Raw genomic sequence first — 26417 nt, 5'->3', positions numbered from 1 at the left:
TATATTTAGAAACTTGGCGGATATTCTCGTCTGTGGTGTCTTTGTTGCAGAGCGCCGGCGTGGAGGCCGTTATGGTCAAGCATCTGCGGAACAAAGTTGTTCTGCGGTCAAGTGATCCACCGCCGTGTTTCAATCCCTCCTCAGCAAGGCATACTGTCCTTTGCTTGCTCTCTCATCGCCTCTTTTAACGCCGGCTTCATCGCACTCAACCAGCAACTCATCTTCCTCTCTCCTCCAGTGGATCCTCTCCACCTTACGTCATCTAGTCACATCCCTCTCTCTCTCTCACACCTGTCCTCTTTCCCACGATGCTACTCAGCCTCGCTCATCCGCTCCTCTTATCGCTCCACCGATAGAGCTTACCCCTCCTCCTCCTCCTCCTCCTCCTCCTCCTCCTCCTCCTCCTCTTCCTTCTCCTGCTCCTCCTCACTCACATCATTTCTGCTCCTCATCACTCGCTGCGTACTTTGAAGTTCTCCTCCTTGACCTCATTTAGGAACCATGCTGTTCTCTCCCCTCTTCTGAATTTAGGATTTAGAAATGAGAAGCTTTAGCCCACCCCCCCCCCCCCATCCCCCATCCCCATCCTTTTGCTCCTGTTAGCCCCTTTCCTCTGCCAGATGGACTCCCTTTTTTTCTTGTGTGTGCCCCGCTTCGCCCAAAGGGTATTTGGCTCAACCATATCAAATCCCAATTATTTAAGATTCAAAGTATAGAGGGGGAAATGTGAAAGGATGGCCACTAATGTCAAGCAAATAAAGAAATGTTTGATATCATTTCCACGTTAAATGCTTAAACGCGCATGTATTTGGACTGATTGAGAAGTGGCTGGTCAGGTGTAATGGTTCTATAACTATTTTTCTATATTCTCTGTCCACTAACAAAAGCATGTCAATGTAAAACCACTTTGTTTGGCATAGTAGTTAACAGTGAATAGCCCAATAGGAGAAATACAGATATTGTTCCTATCGGATGTCATAATCGTTAAAGTTGCAAATAGATTGAGAGCCTTTCTGCTGCTTCACTGCTTCATGGCTCTCAACACGGAAACTTACACACCCTCAGATATCTGCAGTATGAGAGCAGTGCATTGAATTAAACAGTAAATCTCATAGTTTTAATTGAACCCTTTGTGTTACATCGGTACTATATTAAGACCTACTCCATCACATTCTTTTAAGAGTTTGAGTTGAACACAACCTTTAGATTGAAGAAGAGCTGTAGTCTATTTTCTGCCAATTGTCATTAGGTTATTTCTAAGCAGGGTTGGTTATCTTCTTCAAAAACATTTGTTATATTTTTGATTTGAAATTGTCCAGATCCTGCCCGTGTGGTGAACATGCCATCCGTCATCTACGTCGCCATTGGTCTGCCTGGCTTTATCCGCTGTCCCATAGATGCCAACCCCCCTGTAACTCTGGTTAAGTGGAAGAAAGATGGCCTCCCTCTGCGGATTGATAAGGTGAGCCAGTGCTGCTCACTTGACCCCCGCCTCAAACATGTGCGGCATTTCCTGATTGGACGCCATAGGATTCCATTTTTCACTTCCAACTGATTTGATTTCAGTGCTCCTCTGTCTCTTATTTGAAAATATGATAACAAAACATTAACTTTTACATCCAGTACCCTGGCTGGAGCCAAAAGGAGGATGGGAGCATCCGTGTGGCAGAGGTGACGGAGGACTCTCTCGGCACCTACACCTGCATGCCTTACAATGCCCTGGGATCCATGGGATGGTCCCCTCCTGCTCCCCTGGTGCTAAAGGTAGCCAGTGCCTTTAGATGCATGGTGGGTCCTAACAACACCACCGTTTTTGACTTAGCTATTTTGTCTGCTTCTACCCCCGGGGCAGGACCCTCCCAAATTCTCAGTGGTTCCTGGTGGGGAGTACAGGCAGGAGGCTGGCAGAGAACTGGTCATTCCCTGTGAGGCAGAGGGAGACCCCTTTCCCAACATCACATGGAGGAAGGTGCGACAACCTCCACACTCTACACCCCACATGCCCGCGTGTTGTTTGAAGTTACATTGTGTGATTATTCACATTTTAACGAGGTCTATAAAATATGCAATCAACAGAACATATTAGATTCCCTCCATTGTTTGCTTGATTATGAAGCATGTTGATTTGCTATTGTTTAGTCCTCCCACTTGTGAAATTCACCCTTCTGTGAAATGTTGTAATCAAATTGGATATTTAAATCAATGTTTTTGTTGCAAATGTAAAATTGTAGATTGATACCTCAAACTGTCCCTGCTGTATGTTTTAAGACTTTTGCTGTCTCTCTCTCTCTCTCTCCCCTTCCGATGGTTCCCTGGCTGGATTGGACGGCAGGTGGGGAAGCCCAGCAAAAGCAAGCACAATGTTCTGCCCCGAGGCAGCCTACAGTTCAAGTCTCTCACAAAGGACGACCACGGGGAGTGGGAGTGTGTCGCCACCAACGTTGCCACGAGCATCACTGCCAGCACGCACGTCCAAGTTATAGGTAAGCCGACATGGACAAACCTGTGAACAAAGCTACATGTATTACTTTTATCGCCAGTGGTGCAGTCATTGACTCTTCACTAAGCCTCCAACCACTGTGTTGAACTGGCTTCTGACTAGTTTCCTATTTCTTTGGCCCAGTACAAGAACGAAACATGAGCAAAAATGTATATTGAGAATTGGGCCTAGATAAATTATTCAATGCACTTTTACTATTATTATTTACACAGGTCAAACGTACAAGAAATTCTGGGTTTTGTAAAATAAATGATTCATGCGAAACCTGGTCTAGCTTACAGTAAACCATCTAAAATGATTGTAGTGTATCACGAGGCTCGGCAGTGGCTAATGTGCCCTTTTTAAGCACCTCTCTAACCACGCTCCCTTCAGGCACAAGCCCCCACGCCCCCACCAACATCCACGTGGCGGTGTCCTCCACCTGGGCCAACGTGTCCTGGGAGGTGGGATATGACGGAGGCTTCCAGCAGACATTTTCAGTCTGGTATGGCTATGTGTGAGTCATCCCAGCATGCTTTGCTTCCTGCTTTTTCTTCTTCCGATACTTCCTCTGTTGTTTCTGAAAACGTCTTTTTCCAGGGTTGTGTTCAGAGCAGTTGTGAGAACGTAGTGATGAAAATACACGGGGGATCCACACGTGTGAGTGACTCTTTCAGCTCTGATCTTGAGATTTTTGGAAGAACACATAAAATGGTAGCAACTAAACTGAACATGACCCAACATTCTCTGTCCTGCTGCTGCTGCTGCTGCTTCGCTGCTGCTTCACTGGGGAAAAAAAAATCATTTATTCAATGACTTGAGGTTCCAGCAATACCACTGCATTCAAGTAATGCTCCCTTTAAACCTCCTGGAATAAGGACAGAAACATATTGGCGTTCAATCCACAGGATTTTTTTTCTGCATTGTCAGCATATTACAGAACAACATACTCCTCTCCCAGAGTGTTGACTCAGTGGAAGCAATGAATGTGGTTTTTGGCCAGAGAGGTACAGCAAGTCTCTTCCCAGAGGTGGAAAGAGTAACAACATTTACTGTTACTTTTAAACATTTTACTGAAGTACAAGTAAAGTTACCAGTCTAAAAATGTACTCAAGTAAAAGTATAAAGTAGCTCATTAAAAATGTACTCAGTTTAACAGCTGGGTGGGGTGCGGGATTCTAGTGAAGTTAAAAAAAGACAAGGGAAAATGAATCTCAGTTGTTTTTAATTGAAGGAAGACCATTACAAATTAAAGTGTAATAGCAAAAATAATAAAATAAAAATAAAAGAGATGGATGATTTTAGTGCAGATCATCCAATAAAACATTTTAAATTACTACAACCACTAAATATGGCATGAACTGTGGATTCAGTAAAGCACGGGGGGGGGGTGGCGCTGGGGGTCCGACCGACGGTTCGCTGACGTCGGGACGTATGCGCTCCAGTGGCTCAACTCACCTGTCTCTGCTCTGCTCACTGAAGCAAAACAGTACGTGGACAATAAATATCAGAGCTGCTGCTCTGCCGTCAGACCAGGAGTATTTATTCATATCCGTTAATCAACTTTTCTCCTCTTGTTACCCTGGTAACCGCTGTCATTGCAGACGGTTTAGCGGCCACGCTTCGTATTTTCATTGGATTTCAGCTGGGTTTGCGTCTGTTTTGTCCGTCTCCATCATTCTTGTTTAGCGCGTTCGTTCTCATCACTCAGTCAGTGCACTGACCTTAGTTTCCTAGGCGCGATTTCTTTTCCTTTGCATTTTTTTTTCTTAGCATTTTTTTTTACTCAGTAACGGATATGATTTAAAATGTAGCGAAGTACAATACTTCAACAAAAAAAAACTTAAGTAAAAGTAGATATACAGATTTAAAAAAATACTACAAGCATATCTAAACTGGATTAGCATTACTCATTTTAATTAAGGCTCAGTGTATGTTGTGCTGCTGTTTCGAGGAGGGACCAAAAGGCAGCTATCTCAACATATATTACCACCCACACATAGAACAAGACTAAGACGAAAAAGTACGGCTGTCACTAGGTCACTAGGTCAAATCAATGAATACCCAAATGTTGCTTCTATAGCATCCATGTACTGTTATAGTTATAGTAAGCTATAGTTTTTTTACTTGCGTCATGACTGCTGGAATACAGCTTTTTGTATAGCGCTTTGTTTTACACTGTGGGACTCAAACATTACAAACGCTGCATGTATACGGCTACACAGTTTGATTCAAAGTTAGTTTTGAGCCAATAATTGTCCCAAGATATTTGAAAGATTGCACACATTCCACCATCTGCTTCTTAATCAAGATGACTTCATGTGTGTGGACACGTCTTTGGTTTTAGATATTTAATTGAAGATAGGACGACTCAGCGGACTGTGTCTGGTCTCATTGTTCTGAAGCCAACTAACAAGACCAGAGTCATCTGCATACTTCGATTCGGTCTCTGACACATACAGTATATGTGTAGAGGATGAATAATAGTGGTGCAAGCACACATCCTTGTGGGGGAGCCAGTGGAAGAGCAAAGGCAGGTATACTCTAATGAGCTTGAATGTGAAAGTGAAACCAAATCGGATGGCCTTATTTCACACATATGTAATGTATAGGTGCACAAGCACTGCAAATGTTAGAGTTACTTATGAAATGTCCCCTTTAACTCATACATTCAATTCTAATATGCGTTTTTCACAGCACTAAAGCAGCTATATTGGTCAAAAAGGCCGTCTCAGAAGGTGATGGCATGAAGGTTTGAGAGAGGGGGTGTTGCATGTGTGCGGTGCTCTGCTTTATCTGTTGATCAGGTGCAGCTGAGTGTATGGCATGAGCAAAACGCAGCCAAGCGCAGCATGGGCTTTACTACCATCACTTGAAGGTTGCATTATGAATGAAGATAACAGAAATCGATGATGTTGCATTCATGTTTGAACTTGAGCTGTTGCAAAAGTGAAGGCACATATCAAGTTACAATTGACAAAATACTTACCCTTGTTATTTTCATCATCAAGTTGACTTTTACCATTTGTATAAAAGTGATCGCATCTCAAAATGTCTCCTCTCCATCCGCTGACCTCCTGTGACCCCTGGCTCCTGTCCAGGCTGAAGAGGGAGCGGTTAGGTCCACACGACTGGCTTTCAATACCCGTGGCCGGAGGCCACGACTGGATGGTGGTGCCCAGCTTGGAGCCAGAGACAACGTACCAGTTCAGCATCCTAGCCCAAAACAAGCTTGGCACAGGCCCTTTCAGCGAGGTTGTCACTGTTAACACACCAGGTCAGTGGTCTCCCTGCTGCCCCACTGAGACTAAAGGGCTCCTGTAAAGCAATGCCTTTGTTAGTCTTCCTTCAAACAAAACATTTCTTATCTTTTTGTCAAAAAATTAACATATCCTGAATCACCAAGGTTCCCATAGATGTTTTCTCATTTTGAATTAAAGTGGACATATGAAAATTCCACTTTCATAGGTCTTCTATATGTGAATGTGGCTGTGTGGCATGTCTACCAACCACCAAAAGCTTCAGACATAGTGAGAGTCGCCTTGGCCCTCCCCACACCACATCTGGTTATCAAATGATTGAACTACTAACTGCTCATAAATAGTCAGGGAAGGATTGTGGTTCAGTGAAGATTCTTAGATGTTTCGATCCCTTCTTAATCGCTACGGAACAGTCAGTCAGTGAAAGAGTGAGCGAATGAATTATTGAACATCTTTTCTTTCTTTCTTTTTTCTGGCCCTATTGTCAGGCTAAATTATTGAAACCATTTAAAATTATTTAGAGAAATGCCATTGTTGGCCTTTGATTGCCATCAGTAAGCAAAGAGCAAAATGTCCCCCCCAGAGTAAATACTTTGCGCAAATATTTAAATATAGTTGTTACAGAATGAATCTGAACCACACAAATCAACACATGCGTTGTGGTATCTCAAAATGACCTTATTTGACCCTAGGGTTAAATGTCAATCCCACCGAACTTTGCCAGTGAATGTGCCAGAATGAATTCAGGCTGACGAATCTAAACTCAAAATGAGGTTTTATGAAATCGTTAGTATGACAGTGTCTCAGAGCTCGACAGACACACATTTGCATATGAAAATATTTGTGTTACATCATGATCCTTAGACTAGCGTATAAATGTAAAGTAGCTTAATTGATCAAAATACAAGGTGAATGAACGGCATTCGTACTTTCAGTTTTTATATGCAAACACCTGGCTGCCACTTTTAAAAGTAACTGTCAAACCGGGAAAAAGTGTTGTTTCTTCTATAAAACCACTAAAAAGTGCAGATGAAGGAATCTGTTCACCAGATAACAGCATGTTATATTCAATTATCTGCAAGAGAGATAACATGTAACTCAAATACTATTTATTTTTTTGTTTTTTTAAAAGTTTAAACTAGGGTGTGGCTAAATCATTCATTATAAGCATTTCTCCTGGCAGAGATGAAATGGACATTTATTAAGTATAAATGAAGCTGTCGCAGACTATTACTTAAAGATAAGTGACGTGCTGAAAATGGGGGTAAAGCGTTGAGGCTGCATCCCTCTGTGTGTCGGCCATGGAGCAGAGACCAGGACCAAAAGCATTCAGCTCAGGAGCTGCTGCTTTTCTTTCCCTCCTTTAAAAAAACAGACCGACATTTTTTAAAAATGAATGCTTATTTTTACTGAGGTAAAAGAAAACAAATGGTAGCTCACACATTGGATACCATCTATACTGTTTGAGTACTGAATGAATAAAGGAGGAGTTGAACTCATGTGAAGTAATGTTCTGATACAGTAACTGAGTGACTCACACACACTCACACACACACATTCCCAACCTGTATGTGCTCTTCCAGTATTTCCCATAAGTACCCCCGAACCATTGGTGCTGCTTACCCCACCACGGTGCCTCACAGCCAATCGCACCCAGCAGGGAGTCCTGCTCACCTGGATCCTGCCTGCCAATCATACAGCACCCATCCAGCATTACGTCATGGAGTTCCGCCTTGGGGAGCGGTGGGAAGTCTTGGACGACAGCATTCCTGCTGGGGAGACGGACTTGCTCGCCCGAGACCTGATCCAGGTAAAAGACAGTGGTCAGACCTGTATCTGACCAGTTCCACCCTGGAGAAGTGTCAGAGAAGAGGTGGATATATGGGACAGTTTGCACATAAGGGCCATGTTCTCATTGACTTCCACTGTCGGCCATTAGAAACATACAGCTTCCAGCCACTTCCTCACTGTGACAGACCTGAAGGTTTGCAATGTAATGCATACAGACAACCTAAGAACGTTAACTTAGTCAATATGCAATCATCATTACTAACTAATAGCTTCTAAACAGATAAAACACATTTGCGAATATAGAATATAGTCAGTGGAGTTGCAAAAAAACATTTTCCTTTGAGTACATCCAGATAGAAATGTGAAACATATTTTTAAAGCTCAAGTGTTTTTCACTGCATCACAGTCATTTTCTGTCTTCAGAAATCTTTTGGATTCAGTTAAGAAAATACATTGAGATTCCTCCTGCAGACTGTACTTTAACTAAACATTAAAGAACAGTCTGTTCTGCTTCACAGCGCACAAAGAAAACTTGATCTAAGAGCTTTCCTGCACAAATTACACTGAGGCTGATATGTTCAGACTTCCGATAAACATGATTAATTTGCTATTTGTGACATTCCTGATTATTAATAACGCCCAGAGCACACACTACATTCAGAGGATGTAATGTGTAATGTTTTATCTAATATTTGTAATAAAACTGACAAAATACTTATTTTCAAGCCTTCACATGTTCTTGCATGCAAGTTGAAGCCACCCCCCCCCCCCCCACACACAATGCACCTCGCTTGTGTAACCCTTTTTGTGAGGTCATGACCAGGGAGGTGAATGCTCTGTTTGGTTGGTATGAGGGGCCTTTTAGGACATAACTACTGAGATACTCACACATTACTGATGAAATACTCTTACATTCACCATTGAGTCACTCACACACACTACTGAAAAACATACATACTCTATAAACCTATGCACGTGCTTATATGAAACATTATACATACTGAATGTTCTTCAGTTATATGTATGTATGCTCTTACATGAAGATGTATTGAGCTTTTCACTAGTGTGAATGAAGGAAATCTCACTAGCACACAGACAGACTGGAAGGCAGAAGCAAAGAGTCCAGGTTTTGAATAGTGAAAGGGCCAATCTTCCTTTTTTCACTATGCGTTCTTGTCTGGACGTCAACAGTCGCAACCCGAGTACTGATCCAATTCTAAAGTTCACATCTCAGCGCTCATAATGCCCATTTTACAGAGAATGCATCAGGGCATATATATATACACACACACACACATAAACTTACTTTTTATAAACATCATCATTAGTGCCAGTTAACCCAAATTTGTGGACCTGGAGTACACAAGAGAATTATGAATTAGTGTAACTTATAATGACATAATTATGCACAATAAAAATGATAAAATGGTTCACAATTATTGGAATTTCAAAAGCCTTGCTCAATTTAAATGTCAATGTCGACATGTTTATCACAGCAAGAGTGGAATTTTGTTTTGTTTGGAGAAAGCTTAAGTAGTCGTACAATGGATTTCATTGGCTGATCAGAATTTGTTTAGTAAAAGAAGTGAACTAATGATACATCCACAAAGCCTCTGTGACTCATCCGGCTGGTCTCTCTGTCATCTCTCTGCCCCCCTGCTCCTAGGAGGCTTGGTACGAGTTCCGCGTCATGGCCGTCATGGACGACACCATCAGCGAGCCCAGCAACGTAGTAGGAGTGTCCAGCACAGGTGAGCCGAGCCCCTGCTCACTGCCCCGAGGAGCATCCTCAAACCTGGCAGCGTCTGCGAGCGTTGCTGTGCATCCGTAACCTGGGGCGGTCCTAATGAGGTATCCGAGGGGAAGCTGCACACGCAGCAGCTCTCAACTTTACATTTTGCCCACTCGGCACTATTATATGGGAGCTGTCTTTACATGCCCACGTCCTTAGTACCGATCTGAAAAGTATGACATCATCACTCTGCCTGTCTTCCACGGATTGTACCGGGTGGCTTTGTTTTACGAAAAGAAATTCATCAAAGCCACTATTTTTTTGGTGCTTATGTCTGAAAAGAAACCCGTCAAAATGTGATGTTCCTCATCTGCAGAGGTCACTGGGTACACGCTATTTGGATGGAGCAGCTGTTGGTAGAATTTGTTGACTGGATGTGCTCAGTATCTGTGGAAGGACTCTGCTTCCCCCTACTGGTGAATATGTAGAGCTACGCAAAGTGGTCATCCAGTGGTGATGTCAGGACTGCCTTTTCTCTCTGTGCATATCGTCAATTTTCATCAATTTTGCTGTATTGTGCTTCTGGCTGGGTTTTATATCTTTAATGATATCGATAGTATACAACTGTGTGGGTTGCTCTGATGCATCTCGTGAAGCGCTGAGGAGAGCAGCCGGCGTCATGTTGAACGACGCAGCAGAGAAGAAAGGAAGGCTGCAGGAGTAAAAGGAGCCAAAATGATAACTGCAGTCAATAAATAGACCGAGCACTGCTCTAATCATTCTTGCTTTTTTCATTACATCAAAATGATATTTAAAATAATTTACCTGAGTTCTGTGGATTTCTTTTCCTTTTTCTGCATGAAGCAAAACAAGTAAAATAGAGTATATTCATTTTCTTCTTCTTAAAGGTTCAAAAGTGTTTAGTTGTTTGCATTCTTATGTTTATTATTAAAGAACGTGTCAGGGCCATCATTATCACTTTAAGTTTGAATTCTAATTCATTTCAAGTTGACGAGCTATCAGACTGGTTATTATTAACAAGTGGCCTTAGTGTTCATATTGTATCTGTCAGGGAAAGCAGCATCTCTGCAAGTGGCTGTCAGTCAGATGGGTGTTATTCTAGGCGTGGTGGAGGACAGGCGGGGGTCAGTTTACAAAAATGGTGGACAGCAAAGGTATAAAAAGGCTAAGGCAGAGACGAGATCCAATGGAGCAGGGTGGAGGACTTGGTTCAGAGGACTGACTGGACTAGAGAAAGTGCTGCGATGCTTGGTGGACGGTAACAAAGGACGGAGCAGGGAGACATGGTTACTGCCAAAGTAAGACACCCAGCCTGACATTATGTATGACCCAGTAAATCTATTTGCTTTTTTTTTTACCACTGTTGCGAATAGACTTTTCTAGTGAAGTAAGAGACACGTTTTTTAACACTGAAACAAGAATTCAAAGCATTTAGGAATGTTGAATTTAACGCTCTTACACAAAACATGAATCCAAACTGAGCGCTACCTAAAGAGGCAGCCACCAGATTAATGCTGGTGTAGCCTCTGCAGACGTCCACACTGTAAGGGACTACATTCTACTTAGTCATCATGACATGCTTGGTGCAGAAATGGCCATTTTGAAGACACATGCAATAGTAAAGGTCAGCTTCTGTATATTTGAATCTTATCTCTTTGAAATGGAAGAGCTTTTGCTTTCACTTCAAAGGCTCCATGCAAGTACCAAGGTGTCTATTTTTAACGTCATACAAACCTGATTCAGTCTCTCATATGGTTAAATACCAGCTTAATCAGAGCACAGTGTGTTCTCGCAAAGGACCGCATGCTTTTTTTCATGAGACATCTGCGTGGTAATCTCATGGTAAATATCAGCCCCGGGATATGAATGTTGACATTAGCATTAATCTCTAGCAGTGGCATATCACAAGTCGAGTGAGCAAACTTAAAGTTTGACATTTTTTATTTTATTCTCTTTGCTTTCTCCTCTATTCAACTGTTCATTTGTCTTCTTCCACCGAAAAAGGCCAAACGAGATCCTAACTGCAAACTGTGCCTTCATTCATTTCTACAATCCTTCTCATTTTGAAGCAGCTCGGTGCCCCTGACTCTTCCCTCCTCACTTCACAGACTTCTTCCCTCCTCCGGAGATGGTGGAGGAACGTGGACTGGCACGGCCCGTCGTGGCCGGCATCGTGGCCACCATTTGTTTCCTGGCAGCAGCTGTGCTATTCAGCACGATGGCGGCCTGTTTCGTCAACAAGCAGCGCAGGAGGAAGCTTAAGAAGAAAAGAGGTGAGGGCAAAGTCCTGGTCCTGTCAGGGGAGAGGTGCTGGTGCAGGCGGGAGGCACGACTCAAACGCAGGATCTTCCAAAGGTGCTCTTTATTCCAAATAAGACCGAAGGACGCGCACCAACGACGGCTGACACAGACAATGACGCAATAAGGGACAACAGGCACACAGGGCTTAAATACATAAGGGAGGTGCAGGTGATTGGACACAGGTGGAAACAATCAGGCAATCACAGGACAAGGCAGGAAGTGAAGTTACCCAGGGACACAAGAGACATGAAACTACAAAATAAAACAGGAAGGAGAACCAAACCGTGACACTTCTCTGATATCACTAAGGCAACGTTTTCGGGAACTTCTCCATTATGGCATGAGAAGATTCTGTCATGTCGCACATAATCCATCCCAGGATGGGCTCTGTAGTGTTCAGGCGAATCCATTGGCATAAAATGTTTTGCCGGGATAATCTTTTAGTCTGGGGGACAAATGTGTCGCTTGGAGACTTCTTTCAAAGTCAAGCTGTTGTGTGGTGGTGGACTCCAGCCACTTGTGACCAAAATGAGTGGAACATCATCAAACTATTTTCACTCTGTTGCATGTTTTTTACTGATAGAAAATTTCAAGAAACCAAGAAACTCTTTGAAAATGGATCACCAGAAGGTTTTTCTCACATGAGTCCCAGGGCTTGCCTACTTTCATATCTAAAGTTATTAATAATTAAAACATCTATTATTTAAGCTCAACTGTGACAAGTCACCTAACTGATTTGTGAACTTGTAGCTGCAGGCATTATTTTTTTCCATTTCAAACAAGAAACATCAAACATTGACTAGAATGTAAGCAAAAAGAAGTATAATGACACACAGAAAGGAGGCAATGGTTGGTTCAGTTATTTTTATTTCAGCATTTTTTTTAACTTGGTTTCAAATCCTGCCCTAGGCTCAGCAAAACTGATGTTGTCCTTAAGGGAAGTTTCTATAAACTATATTTTACAATGTCTCTGAAGTTGTTTATCTTGAATACCAAAAAGGTATTTTTCTCAGTATAAATACAATTTTACCCTGAATGTGAAAGTAGTTCATCTCATCCCTTTGCTACACTGCCTCTAACTGTTCTTATTCCTCATTCATCGTGAACGTTTCCTTTGAGTAGTTATCATATACACACTACAATGTACTTCAAATGTTTCTTAAATGGCGCTAATGACCTTTTCCATCATTCTTCCATCTTCCAGACCCCCCTCTCTCCATAACCCACTGCAGAAAAAGCATGGAAACTCCGTAAGTAACCGCAACATGACTCACACCACTGCTTCACTGCTACACTGCACAGAGCTCTACTGCAGACCCCATCAAACGGCACACCTGTTAGTGTCATATATGACATATAACATATGTTAACTCACAGGTGTCAAACTCAAGGCCTGCGATGACTTTGCTATTATGGGAATTACAGAAAGACAGAAATTGCATCTCTATAAAACAAGCTGCTACTCCTAAAAAGTCCATTGGGGGTCGCACTGTGAGTCAGCACATGCGTTAGACCAGGGGGACCCGGTCGTTCACCAACGCAGTGCTTCCATTGAGAGTCCCTGAACCCTTGAGGTCACCATGCATGCGCGATCACCAGAGGCTCGTTGTGTTTTTTTGTTTATATCGAGCGCTGTTGTTCCGTTTGGTTACTACTACTACTGCTACTGCTTGGAACTATTATTATTCGGGCGAACTGGTGGGGGGTAGATCATCATGACTTAGTAAGTAACTCCCGAGCCACCAATGTGTGGGGACCCCTCTGTTGGACCTTTTCGACAACGACGGTACCAAGTACCTGGCCCAAACCCCTGTGTTAACTTATCCCGTTCACATCCTGAACGGTCTTTCTGTTTATAGAAGAAAAACAAATTGCCCCTACAATACATTTCCCTCAATAAACTCACAGCTGATGTTTTGACAAGTCATGGCATAGTCAAGAGCACAGGTGTGACTTGTAACATTAACCGCGGCTCTAGTAAGACGTACCTTTGAGCCGATGTGCACAGGCTGGAGCCCGGAAAATGGCCCACCTTAAAATGGAACATCATGATGTTACATGATGTGAAAAGGTCTGCTTCGGGGAGAGAGGCTTAAGTGAGATATACGACTGTAATCTACACTGGCTGTCTCTACATTTGCATACTGGAGGGTGTATTGAAATGAAATATCCACAAAACCTCAGTTTTGTTTAATTTAGTTTATTGCATATATTCTATTAATTTCCTGATTCATCAACTAGTTAAATCAATTAAGAGTCGAAAATTTAATCTGGTTTTAGCAGTTTCTTCCCATTGTGAATGGAGTTGTTTCATTGTCTACAAATCCCATGTGAGGACAAAAGGAGTGAATCTGTCTATTACCAAGTACTGTTTGTGTCAAAGCCCAGTACATCTTTGTCTTTATGCCATCGAGAGCCAAAAAGACATCACCGACAAACACTTTGAACTGGGTGCTATTTACTTTTCTAACACAATGTACTTTATTTTGGCTCAGTCCCATGCGCTGCCATAAATACTCAGTAGCTGAAAATATTCCCCAACATTTGCACAATGTTACCCGAGTTTTAGGGGTGTTTGTTGTTTATTCAACCCTTTGTATTGAAAGATAGTAAATGTAATTGACATCTTCATTAGGAACCAGAGGGCTTGAGTCTCAGCACCACAGACAGGGTAAGGATGCATAATGTAATGAAGGACAGTCACATGATTTGGCATGTATTGGGTAGTTTGTTGTCGATAAGATAATATATTGTATTACACAGACCCATAAAAGTGGGTCCTGTTTCGCTTCCATGTGGACTCTTTGGCGAATTGTTTGTGGTGCGAAAGCAACCACAGGATTTCATGATCGCATATTTGGGACCCAGTTTGATTTCAAAAGCTAAACTACAAATAATCCATCTGCCATGTTAATAGGCTAACCTATTCATGCATACAATTTGATTAGTTTGGTAAGTGCATTATAAATAAGTGGCAGCAATCGCATAAGTAATAAGCCCTTAAGCTCCTTACGGTCTCTACCTATTAGTAATTATTGATAACATGTGCTAGGTTTGCAGTCTAACACTTATTCTCGTGTGACACTTAACCAGATAAATACACATAAAAAGCATTTAAGTGCTGCGTGACCTTTAGTCACTATTGGAATTTGATTTCCCCCAAGTGCACCTGATGATGCAGGATCGACAAAACTAACTAAAGAGTCGGTCTGTAAAACTATAAATAGCCTCACCATCTAGATGTGTTTGCAAAAGGTCAGTGTGTAAAGCAGTGATGTCGCGGACCCGTTTTTAATGGGTCCCGGGCCTTTGCATGGGAATAAAAATTAGAATTAAAAAAAAAAAATCACCAAAAATTTCATCCTGTGATTTTATTTTGAAGGGACTTTTTTAATGCAGCGGAGTGTCCATGTTTTCAGCAGCGTGTGCCAGGTTGGGTCAAACCATTCTGATATGGGGGAGACATTGGGTTTTTAGGATAATTAAACATCCTGAATATAAAATGAAAAATTCAGCTTATGAACTTTTTGAATAAATTAATAAAGTTGAGAATGTTTCTCGATTTGGGTCGCGGCTTGTCATTAAGGGGTGAGGGTGGGTCCTGGAGCCAGACCAGTTGAGAACCACTGGTGTAAAGGAACCAGACCATAACGTTGTTTCACTTGGTGTGTACCGTCAAACTTGGAATAAATAGCTGCTGCGTTTTTTGGACCACTTTTTTGGACCACTTTTCCGAACACTCAAAGCGCTCTAACACTGCATGACATCATCCACACATTCATTCCATTCGCACACGGATGGCAGCGAAGGCATGTTGCATGTACATGAAGAGCTCCTGCCAATTGGAACTGGTATTCATACCCATTCAGAGCAATTTGGGGTTGTGACTGATGATCTGATTAGTGGAGAAGTTAATAATCAACAAACGGCACCAATTTGAAGATTTATATATATATATATTATACATATTTACTCAGTTGATGAAATATGGGGTTGCTGTACTCTTGTGGAGGCTTTGTGCATTTTTTACTTTAGCATTAGCTAATTCTACAGAGAGGCACCATTGCGGTGCAGTCGTCATCAGAAAGTCGCACACTGGGAAGCATGTGTTATTTTGTCAAAATACCTGTTGACTTGATTTCTCCCTGCTGACCCCTTTTCCACCTTCTTTGGGTTACAATGACATGTACCTGGAGAGAGAGTTTTAATCAGTTGAATAGGGCTCTGGTGTGAGATTTTGGTCTCAATAAATTGGTACCTCATCTCCCTCTAGTTGCTCCATGGAAGACCTTCTCTTCGACCTTCTCTGCGACTTACTAATCCATCCTCCCATTTTTCTCCTTTACCTCTCACTTAAAGACATCCCGCTGTTGCCTCTCTTTTTCTGTTGCTGTTTCAAACATACCTCTCATTGCCGTGCTTCCTGCTAACCTGCATATTCTCCCCATTTCTTACTGTCTGATCTCCCCAATCTACAGGAGTCCACTTAGCCTCATTCCCAGCATTGAACCCTACTGGGAGGGGGTGGACGCAGGCAGGTACAGGCCCCGACCCTCCAGTCCTCAGTGAGTGTGCCAACCGCTGTCCCCCTGTTCTTGCACACAGTTTACACCCCCCTTTTGCCCTTTGTTTCAACCCCCGGCTCCTCAGAGTCTTGGCCTGGCTGCGTGTGTCTGACCAAATGTACCCACAAGGTCAACAACAACACTGGCCTGGGTCTTCCTTTGATGAAAATATTATGGATCTTAATTGTTCAGCCCTGATTATTAAGGATGTAAACGTACACAGTATACGGTTTAAAGACAGGGAAGGATTACAAAATCTGTTTGCTCATAATGATATGTAATCTTCACTTTCTGAACTTGTTGATGTTTCAGTGAATCAATTACCATACCAGTTACAAAGCTTTTTTTGGTCATTATACAGTAATGAGGATCTCATAGCTTTATTATTTAAATGTTCGATATTGTAAAAAGAGATTTCCTATCATTCTTTTTTATAAAGCTAAAAAGATGCTTCACAAATATTGTGAAAGAATGAAAATGCTCTATCCAGAGAGGCAATGCACACAGTGTGTCTTCAGAAATTGTTCCTTTAAATCATTAGGACTCATATAAGGTTGTAATGTCTCATCTATTCCAGTCGCCGGTAGAGATGCTGCTAAACTCTGTGTGCTTCGTACAAGATTGAGTCCTGACGCTGTAAAGACGAAAACCCAGAAGCGCAGAAAAATGATTAAACCAATCAGTGCAGACAGGGAACGCATATATATATATAACAGACAGTATGAAAAACGTTATGTGTCTTATGAACATTAAAGTGTAAACTAGGGCTGTCAACATAAACAAATTAATCTAGGCGATTAATGTGGCCGAATTAATGGAACAAAATATTTGAATGTAGTTAACGTACATTTGTTTACTTCCGGTTTACTTTCGTAAGTAAACCGCAGACACTGCAGTTACATCAAGATGGAGAAAGCTTTTTGCATTGGAAGTAACAAACAGAGACACGAATATGCAGAGGAATTACTCCACGTGCCAAACGGACCACTTAAAGCACTGCTATGCTAAGCTCGCTGCTAGGCCAAGCTAAGCTAGTTGCTAGGCTAAGCTAGTTGCTAGGCTACTTCCATCTCAACATCTAACGTTATCCTGCACACGGTCTGCAAACACCACCAGTGTGTCCCTAAAAGAGTGTGGTTTGAACACGTCCGGGCTAAATGTGAGGAGATTGTTGGCACTTCAAACACAGATGTTCAATTATGGAGACTTGAGAGCAAAATGTACGAGGACAGTAGGAAGAGTCGCTAGTTAAACATGTTCCACCCGGTGGAATTCTGCCTCCAAGATGATCAGACTTGTGTAGTTTTGTGTTTAAAATAACATTAACAATTCAATAATAGTCTCTTTCTACCCGCTTTCTAAAGTGAAAAGCCACAGATGTGCCACGGAGGCCACAGAGTTACCCCAGAGATATGACATCTTAATGAAAAGTTAAAATCATTAAATCAATGAAGGAGGGTAATGTGACAGTTAATAAAGTCCTTTAGTTGTGCAGTTACACTTAACTGCATTTTAATGAAAAGGACAACATTTAGGACACAATTGTAATGGTTTTGTGGCGGCGAGTGACACAACCATCCATATATGACGGTTTAATGTTGCTCTAAGATATGAAGCCAAACCTTTTTCTTAAGTTTGACAGTTAGGTCTGCTATGACATGTTTATGACAGGTTGTGGTGTCTTGGTTTATGTCAAGTTGTCATAACAATGTCACCGTTGCATCAAAAGTGACATAACTTACCGAATGACACTTAACGACAACTGTCATAAGTATTCATTGATATTCATGACAGATGTCATGTCACGGTTATGACAATGTTATGTCAGTCTTATGAACACCCATTCAAGTAAAGTATAGAAAAATACACATTTGATCTAGAGAATCATATATCTCCCTTTTAAAGGAATTGTTAGCTTAGCTGTGCATATAGACTAGTAGCAGATGGGGGAAATTAGATTATCCATTGCAGTGAGCAAGGCAAGCTGTCTTCTCCTGTTAACTTAAGCGTCCGGTAGCTCTTACTTCATATATTCAGACATCAGCTGATCATAGCTGACTACATACAGGAAACGGGTCAACTCTCTATATCGTAATGGTTCGTTGAAACATCAATGCGGGACAGATGAATTGAAATGAAATTGACAATCCACGAAAAACTATTGCTTCAACTTAATCCTTGTTCTGCATTGATCACAGCACTCTATGCGTTGTACCCATTCCTACGGTTTGGGCTGTGCACTCAATGGTGTATTTGTCACTCCCCGAAATCTCCGTTTCACCTCAAAGTGACCTGGAACACTTTCCTTTTGACACTTTGAAAATTATACTTGTCACCACTATTCCTTTTCTCATCCCAGATTTAGTCCTAGTCACACTTTTTCTTATGCATGTTAATCCACCTTTTTCCGTTAAATGAAAGTTAAACCTTTCTTGTTTAATCTGCATTATTTAACTTTTAGATTTCAGGGCCCACTGTTGCTCATTACAATGTGTGAACCTGTGCAATATCTTCTCTTTGTACTTTAATTATTTGTAGTATTTTATCTTATTCAATAATGATCAAGTCAATTTGAAGGACCTATCTTTTTTTAAATCATTTTTAGTAGTGATGAACATTCATTTATTTGCTGTTTAATGACACAGTAGTTTTTTTCTTTGTTTTCCAGGGGGTTCAGCTGTATTTCTAACTTTTACGTGTACATAAGGGGGAGATTCTAAATATACATTAAGTAGCCTCCTTACTATCATCGCGGCCACTCTTCCTCTTGGTTATTGTCCCCATTTTAGAGAAGGGTGAAGCAATAGTATCATCAACATAACATATGTTGCCGTTTTGTAGTATTGTAATCAATAGGAAAGATGGTTAAATCTCCATCGACATGACACAAAATAAATTGTTATCATTGTTACATTGTACTGGTAGTCTTTTATGTGCTCACAGAAAAGCACCCCATTATGAAAGCAAATATAGTTTTTTGATGTCATGTATTTGTTACATTATATATCCATAGTTTATGAGAACAAGCTACGCATTATTTGTCTCTGTAGCTCAAATAAGCAGATGTGCTTTTTCAGAGAAACCATAACACAGTAGGCACCGCAGTTACGTTATAAAGACTCTACTTATATTAAGCACACGCCTGAGTGATTCCTATATGGTTTGGCTATATGTTTTATTTCTCACTAAATAAAGTAACTGTGGCTTCAAAAGAAATTGTTTTCATTTCACTTTTTTATAAGAAGATGTAGTCATTAACAAGAAATGTCTATTTAAATGGGAACAGAGTTTAATACCATGTACTTTAAATTGTGTTGTGTACAGTGTGAACTTAAATTCTATGATGCCACTGAAGCTGGCCTCAGAGAAAGGGACAGTTGCAGCAGTTGGGCTGTCTCAACTTGCTTTCATTAGAATGACATTTGACTGTCACTCCCAGCTATGGTTTGTAATATTGTCAATCCTTTGCAGGGGTCTTGGATGAAAGCTCTGCACCCACACCTGTCAGTCGCACCTGCCTGCCATACCGGAGCGTTACATTGCTGTTGATGAAAGCTAGTGAAAAGGCCAGCTCTTTTTCCTCTTATGGCGCTGTCATAGAATTCATAGAACTTTTTGCAACAAGCTGTAACTTCCAAGCTTGAGTCCAAACATTACGGCAGTTACCATGCTAGCCCTTTAGCATTAGGTCGTGTATCAGGCTGGGTAAATGTTTAGCATTGTCCGAAAGTTAGGACAACTTTCTTAGATATCATTTTCTTTGTAAGATGGGTTCCTACATAAACACTGTTTTCTGTCAAAATCTGAATAGACGTTAACATGACATTTACATTTTTTCTGCATGCTCTTCACTTTGTTTGAGATGGGCTTTGCTTGTTGTCAACAAAATGTAAATGATAGTCCCGATGAAGCAGTTTAACAGTTTGTTTTATAATACCGAAATATATTTTTACTTTAATTTTTTATTTTTTTTATTTTAATGGAATATTTTAGATTGGAAGCTACCTGTATAGAGGCTTTAAAGCTGAAAAACAATAGTTGTTTTTTCATAATCATTACATTATTATTTAATTTCAAATCAAGACAAGAAAAATGAAAAGGGGTCACTCTCCAAATACACTATTATAGTGTACTAATATAGCGGTAGATAGATAACGGTTTGTGACATTGATCAAATGTACGTTAGAAATCCCTAGATTTCCTTCATTATGTGCACCTTCCTGACTACTTGACAATCAAAACAATCATCAAGTTGTGGCAACGTTGAAGCATGTGATGCCTTTTTCAACTGTTGAATGAAAAGTTGGGATGCAATTAATATTAATTCCCAGCTGTTAAGTTAATTACATTTAGTTTTGAGAAGAAAACCGAGACTGGTATCAACAGAGTCATCATTTCTCTTGAGTTTCCATTGGTCACACCATGGTTATGTTTAAGACAGTGGATGTTTCCACAATCAACTTGTGACCTATCAACTGACACCCTGGTTATTTCGCGAAGGCCCTTCTTGATTCCTACTACTGATTCAAAGTTAGCAGGCATCATTGTATTTTATACACGCACCTAAAGGATTATTAGGAACACCTGTTCAATTTCTCATTAATGCAATTATCTAATCAACCAATCACATGGCAATTGCTTCAATGCATTTAGGGGTGTGGTATTGGTCACGACAATCTCCTGAACTCCAAACTGAATGTCAGAATGGGAAAGAAAGGTGATTAAAGCCATTTTGAGCGTGGCCTGGTTGTTGGTGCCACGATCACAATCTGCTCAGTTACTGGTATTTTCACGCTCAACCATTTCTAAGATTTACAAAGAATGGTGTGAAAAGGGAAAAACATCCAGTATGCGGCAGTCCTGTAAGCAAAAATGCCTTGTTGATGCTAGAGGTCAGAGGTCATGGGCCGACTGATTCAAGCTGATAGAAGAGCAACTTTGACTGAAATAATCACTCGTTACAACCGAGGTCTGCAGCAAAGCATTTGTGAAGCCACAACATGCAGAACCTTGAGGCGGATGGGCTACAACAGCAGAAGACCCCACGGGTACCACTCATCTCCACTACAAATAGGAACAAGAGGCTGTGCAGGCTGGTGCTGCTGGTGTAATGGTGTGGGGGATGTTTTCTTGGCCCACTTTAGGCCCCTTAGTGCCAATTGGGCATCGTTTAAATGCCCCAGCCTACCTGAGCATTGTTTCTGACCATGTCCATCCCTTTATGGCCACCATGTACCATCCTCTGATGGCTACTTCCAGCAGGATAATGCATCATGTCATAAAGCTCACATCTTTTCAAGTTGGTTTCTTGAACATGCCAATGAGGTCACTGTAGTAAAATGGCCCCCACAGTCACCAGATCTCCACCCAAAAGAGCATCTTTGGGATGTGGTGGAACGGGAGCTTCGTGCCCTGGATGTTCATTCCACAAATCTCCATCAACTGCAGGATGCTGTCCATCAATATGGGCCAACATCTCTAAAGAATGCTTTCAGCACCTTGTTGAATCAATGCCACGTAGAATTGAAGCTGTTCTAAAGGCGAAAGGGGGTCAAACACAGTATTAGTAGGGGGTTCGTAATAATCCTTTAGGTGAGTGTATATTCGTTCACTAATGACTCCGAATCAAGCAGGTTTTTTGAAGTAGATGTCATAATCCTGTCATTGGAGTGCAGCTGTCATTGATGTTATTAATTAAACCTGTGTTTTTATATCTCATCCTCATATTATTTATTTTGTAGCTCCATCCGTTTTCAGCACCTTCAGTGGGGCTTTGCACCGAATACGGGCTTCATGGTAATTTAAAGAATCAATTCTTCTGTATTTTCTTCTGTAGGTCATCGTCAGGAAAGGTGAGCCCAGAGAGCATGCGTTCAAAGGCATCCCTGTCAGAGTCATCTGAAGATGGTCATGAGCAGCAGGGGACGAAACCCCCCCCAAGTCCGGGGAGGAGGGAGGAGTTGTCTTTATACAAGAAGACTAAAAGAGCAATAACGAGCAAGAAATACGGCATCTCCAAGCATGAAGCAGAAGCAACAACACCAATTGAACTTATCTGCCGAGGCCCAGATGGACGCTTTGTCATAGATTCCACTGACCCAGAAATGTCTGTTAAGCCCCGGCGGATTGTGGGCTTTCCCTTTGTGGAAGAGTCAGACCTCTATCCTGAATTCCGTCAGTCAGACGAAGAGAATGACGATCCCAGGCCTCTGCCCCCAGTTATGGCACCACTTCGGCCTCACCAGTTTTCCCCGATCTCCAGTCAGGAATCCTACCTGCAACCTCCAGCTTACAGCCCTCGTTTCCAGAGGCCCTTCGAAGGTATGACCATCATGGAGAGCAGTCGGCTCCAGGCCACTGGGCAGATCAGAGGTTCTCTCCACCACAGAGCGTTCTATGGCTACCTAGGCCCCCCTGGGGATCATGATCCCCCACCTCCTTTTTACATGCCTGATACTAGCCCTCTCAGCTCAGTCATGTCCTCCCCTCCATACCTTGCTGAAGGTCCTTTCGGTCACCCTATGATTCCTGAAGAAATGGGGGAGGGGGACTTCCCACAATATGCTGTCCCTGGTTTCCCACTTCCTCTGACACTCGCCTCTTCCTCTCGTTCCCCGGAGATTTGGCAAGGACTGGATTTTACCTTTGCAAGTCTGGAGGGGCCCCAATTCATTTTTCCGCCCCATCACCCTTTGCATCTCCGCCACGACTCACCCTATCCTCCTGCCCCTCATGTTCTTCCCCTGAGTGCTTTCCATCCGTCCTCTCTTCCAATGCCTACTTATCCAGCTGTCCTGCCACTGGGGGTCCAAAAGAGCCGCTCAAGCAAGTCTCCAAGCAAGGCCAGGCTTCGTGGCTCTCCAGCCAAGCATTTTGCTATGCAAGAGGCACATTTAGGGCACCTAAGACACACAAGCCACGGTATTGGTGTGCCGGTTTTTCCTTACACCGATCAAATGGCACATATTGTCCCTAGCACATTCAGTAGCTTGGACACACGTTGGTTTGAAACCACTCCTCGTTTCAGTCCCAGGCAGGCTCGTAGGATGGATTCTGGCATGCATCAGGTGGTTCTCCAGCCCTCCCGACTCTCACCCCTTACCCAAAGCCCACTTAGTTCTCACAATGGCTCCCCAGAGATTGTAGTACGCCCCAGACCACGTCCCAGCATTGTCCAACCACACGTTCCCCCAGAGATGTCTGAGATTACGCTCCTCCCTCCTTCCACAGCCAGCTTCTCAAGGAGATCTACCCCCTCCCCCTTACCTGCTCAAGGCAAGGTTAGCAGGAGAGCAAGTCCCAGCTACCGTTCCCACATGGCCTTTGCCACGTCTGCAACCAGCTACCCAGCTTCCCAGTCCCCGTCACCCCCCATGGAAAGCAGCAACATTTTTGGGCAGATGCCATCTCAGAGGAGGACTGAGGAGGGGATCCTTCCATCTGAGCCCTCTCCAGCCCAGTTGTCAGCTTCAGGGTAGGTGCATTAGTCATGCAGAGAGGGATGCCATTTAAATCATCTGCCCTAACCCATAATGCTTTGATGTATAGAGTTGCTATCCATACATTTTTAAATAATCTTTGTGATTAATTCGATTTATTTTTCTTTTAAATGCTTTTTTTCATTTGTTAACAATTTTATGTGAAAAAATGACACCTGAAGGTTGAAGGAAACGTTTGGTTGTGATGATTCATCTGATGAGCTCTGGAAGTTCAGTTCAGTTTCAGCTTGGTCAATGCTGCTTTTCATGTCAGACATCTAGTTAGAGGTATTCACCATTGAATCTGTGAAGCATTGTCCCAAAATGATCACCTTGAAAAATACATAGGATTTTCCAGTAAAAAAGTCTAAACTGTGATACAAATGATTTGTTGAATTGACAAGAGCATGCATTTGCTTCACAGATTTACATTTCAGACCTTTTGGGGCTACAGTCCATGAGAAACCCTTTTCACAGTGCAATTTGCTTGATAGCCCCTGAAGGCCTGGGAATTTACAGATCACCACAGATCCCTGTTGTTCCATTTGTATCATGCGTTACCCTGCTTTAACCTAACAGGAGGAATCCCACAATATTCATCAAATTGATTGCCCAGACAAAGAAAACAGCCATTGTTATGTCTAGCTCCAACCCTTTGAAGATGCCTTTATCATGCAGAGGGATGCTTAAAGAAGAGTTCATCCTGGCAGGCCCTGCGGCCTGCGGACTGGTCATGCAGTAACCTGACTGCATGACCAGTTCTCCCTTACCTTCCAACCATTCAGATTTTCTCCTACCCTACTTCCCTTTCTGTAACCCTCCTTTCCCCAACCCCTTTAATTGCGCCCAGGACACCCCCAGGTCTGACTACCAAGGATAGGTTGTTGGGCCAAGTGTGTCACAGGGCCTGTTCGCTTCTCATATACTACAATGTCTCCATCATTATGAATTAGGGGCAGTATGGTCGTTTTTGATGGCTCCTGGAGTCTTACCTGCTTTGTTTTTGATTGATCTCAGCTATCTGGGCAGCGTTGTTGTGACCAGGTCCTCTACACCACAATAGGTAAGGGTTGGATCCATGTCTGAAAGGGGGGGGTTAGCAGGTGGGACTTTTTTTGATCACCTCGTCCTTTAAAGGGGAATACAAGACGCTGAGTCTTTGTTTGATTTGTTCCTTTCTTCAGTCAACATGTGTGGAGTTCATTTCAGTTCTTTACTTTTTCCTTTTTCTTCAAGTGGCTATGCATTTTACGTTCTGCAGTCTCCAGTACATTATGCATTCTGATATGCATATGATCAGTTAGCCAATGAATTAGGTCGGTTGTATCACCAACATGACTTCATGCTTGAGTGGTTTGCTAACTGACCATGTTCAACCAAATCCACCACAGGTCTACGCAAAAGTAAGGCAAGTTGATGAGTTGTCATTGGTCCAATGCCAGTTAAATAATTGCTGCCTGCTGATCTTGTGGCAATGTATTTTGCTATGGAGTGCAAGGTCAAAGATAGCACATGTCCAAAATACAGTCAGCGCCTCCTTCCTTCTTTTTCCTATTGGCCCAGTAAAGTAATCCATATCCTCTATTTGCTCCTGTCCAATGTTATTGCTGCTTATGGTTCCAATCTAAGCAAGCCTTCATAGCAGACATCCTCATATTTACAAGACCCATCTGATTTCAGAGTAGATGTTCAAGGATTACCACACTTCTTAACAGGATGTCTCTAGTGTTTACTATCACCTGTGAGACAAGCGTGTGCTCTACATTCTGCAGGACGGATATAGCCGCCTTTGGTTGAGCCATCTGATTATCAACATGCCATTCCTCCAACTCACTTTTCTAATATTCAGCAAGATTCTAATCTGACATCCAGGTGCTTCAAGTACTCCTTGCCCTACTTCTGGGTCAGAAGATGACCCCCATATGATTTAGAGGGCCAATCAATTCTGTTCCTCGGCTGACCAGAGGCCGGCAAAGCATAGTAGTCAAGCCACACTGCCTGTGTGAGCAGCTTTTGTGCGTTGGGTAACGTCTGTTTTATTATAGCGCCCATCTAAACGGGTTCGAGCAGCCTCACGGCAGGCGTATGCATGTGATCTAGAGATTTTAGGTCTCACCTATTTTTTCCGCCTAGTAGAAAGTGAAAAGGATCTTTTAACAGTGTATTCAAATCATACCATCAACATTACTACAAGTATATGGCTGTAGATCACGTCACAGACATGAGAATAGAACAGCCTTTGGGAGCGAGCTGGCAATCAGTATCTTGCCCATAGAAACTTGGGAACAGGGCATTAGACCACCGATCTGCTTCACCTATGAGTAACACTCCCTCACCTGTGTGGACGAGTTCAGCGAGGCAGCATGCTCATAATAATGGCAGCTGTCTTATTAAATTCTTCCTTTATTTAAAAGTATAGTGATTACAATAAAATGGCTAGGTAAATATTCCTAGAACTAGAGTTAGATCGAGGTTATGTTGATAACTAAAAGAAAATGTGGAATTCTCAGGGGGTATGATAACCGGTTTAAGTTGGAGTGCTGTCTTTTTGTACAATATATATATTAATAGATGGCAGTGTGTGTATTCTTTCTGACTTTTAGGACGCCAACATTACATCTTTTATCGTCAAACAATCACGTTCTAAAATGCTCTTAGCATTCTCCTCAAGCGTGAGACATTCTGCCATTTATATATTTTACAGATGCTTGTATTGTATGACACCAATTGAAATATTTTGGACCTAATCTCCAAGAAATAATTTGTAAGATTGCCATTAAGACGTCAATT

At 42.2% G+C, this 26417-nt stretch overlaps 1 protein-coding gene across 5 annotated transcripts in view; it reads left to right on the top strand.

Moving 5' to 3' along the window:
• LOC119206980 (protein turtle homolog B-like) overlaps nucleotides 1–26417 on the top strand; it is an 85402-nt gene that overhangs the window by 51175 nt on the left and 7810 nt on the right. Inside the window, exons 8-20 of one of the 5 annotated variants that reach the window (XM_062558148.1) lie at nucleotides 1320–1462; nucleotides 1624–1764; nucleotides 1853–1969; nucleotides 2333–2483; nucleotides 2873–2996; nucleotides 5581–5756; nucleotides 7323–7549; nucleotides 9197–9281; nucleotides 11392–11556; nucleotides 12789–12834; nucleotides 16063–16149; nucleotides 21986–23623; nucleotides 24645–24690. In XM_062558148.1, coding sequence (XP_062414132.1) covers nucleotides 1320–1462; nucleotides 1624–1764; nucleotides 1853–1969; nucleotides 2333–2483; nucleotides 2873–2996; nucleotides 5581–5756; nucleotides 7323–7549; nucleotides 9197–9281; nucleotides 11392–11556; nucleotides 12789–12834; nucleotides 16063–16149; nucleotides 21986–23623; nucleotides 24645–24690 — 3146 coding nt within the window. The remainder of the gene's footprint in view (nucleotides 1–1319; nucleotides 1463–1623; nucleotides 1765–1852; nucleotides 1970–2332; nucleotides 2484–2872; nucleotides 2997–5580; nucleotides 5757–7322; nucleotides 7550–9196; nucleotides 9282–11391; nucleotides 11557–12788; nucleotides 12835–16062; nucleotides 16150–21985; nucleotides 23624–24644; nucleotides 24691–26417) is intronic. The other 4 variants (XM_062558145.1, XM_062558144.1, XM_062558147.1 and 1 more) reach the window with 4 other exon arrangements.

This window comes from Pungitius pungitius, chromosome 16 (assembly GCF_949316345.1).
Source record: "Pungitius pungitius chromosome 16, fPunPun2.1, whole genome shotgun sequence".
Taxonomy (NCBI): Eukaryota; Metazoa; Chordata; class Actinopteri; order Perciformes; family Gasterosteidae; genus Pungitius; species Pungitius pungitius.
This window is presented reverse-complemented; position numbering and strand designations above follow the sequence as displayed.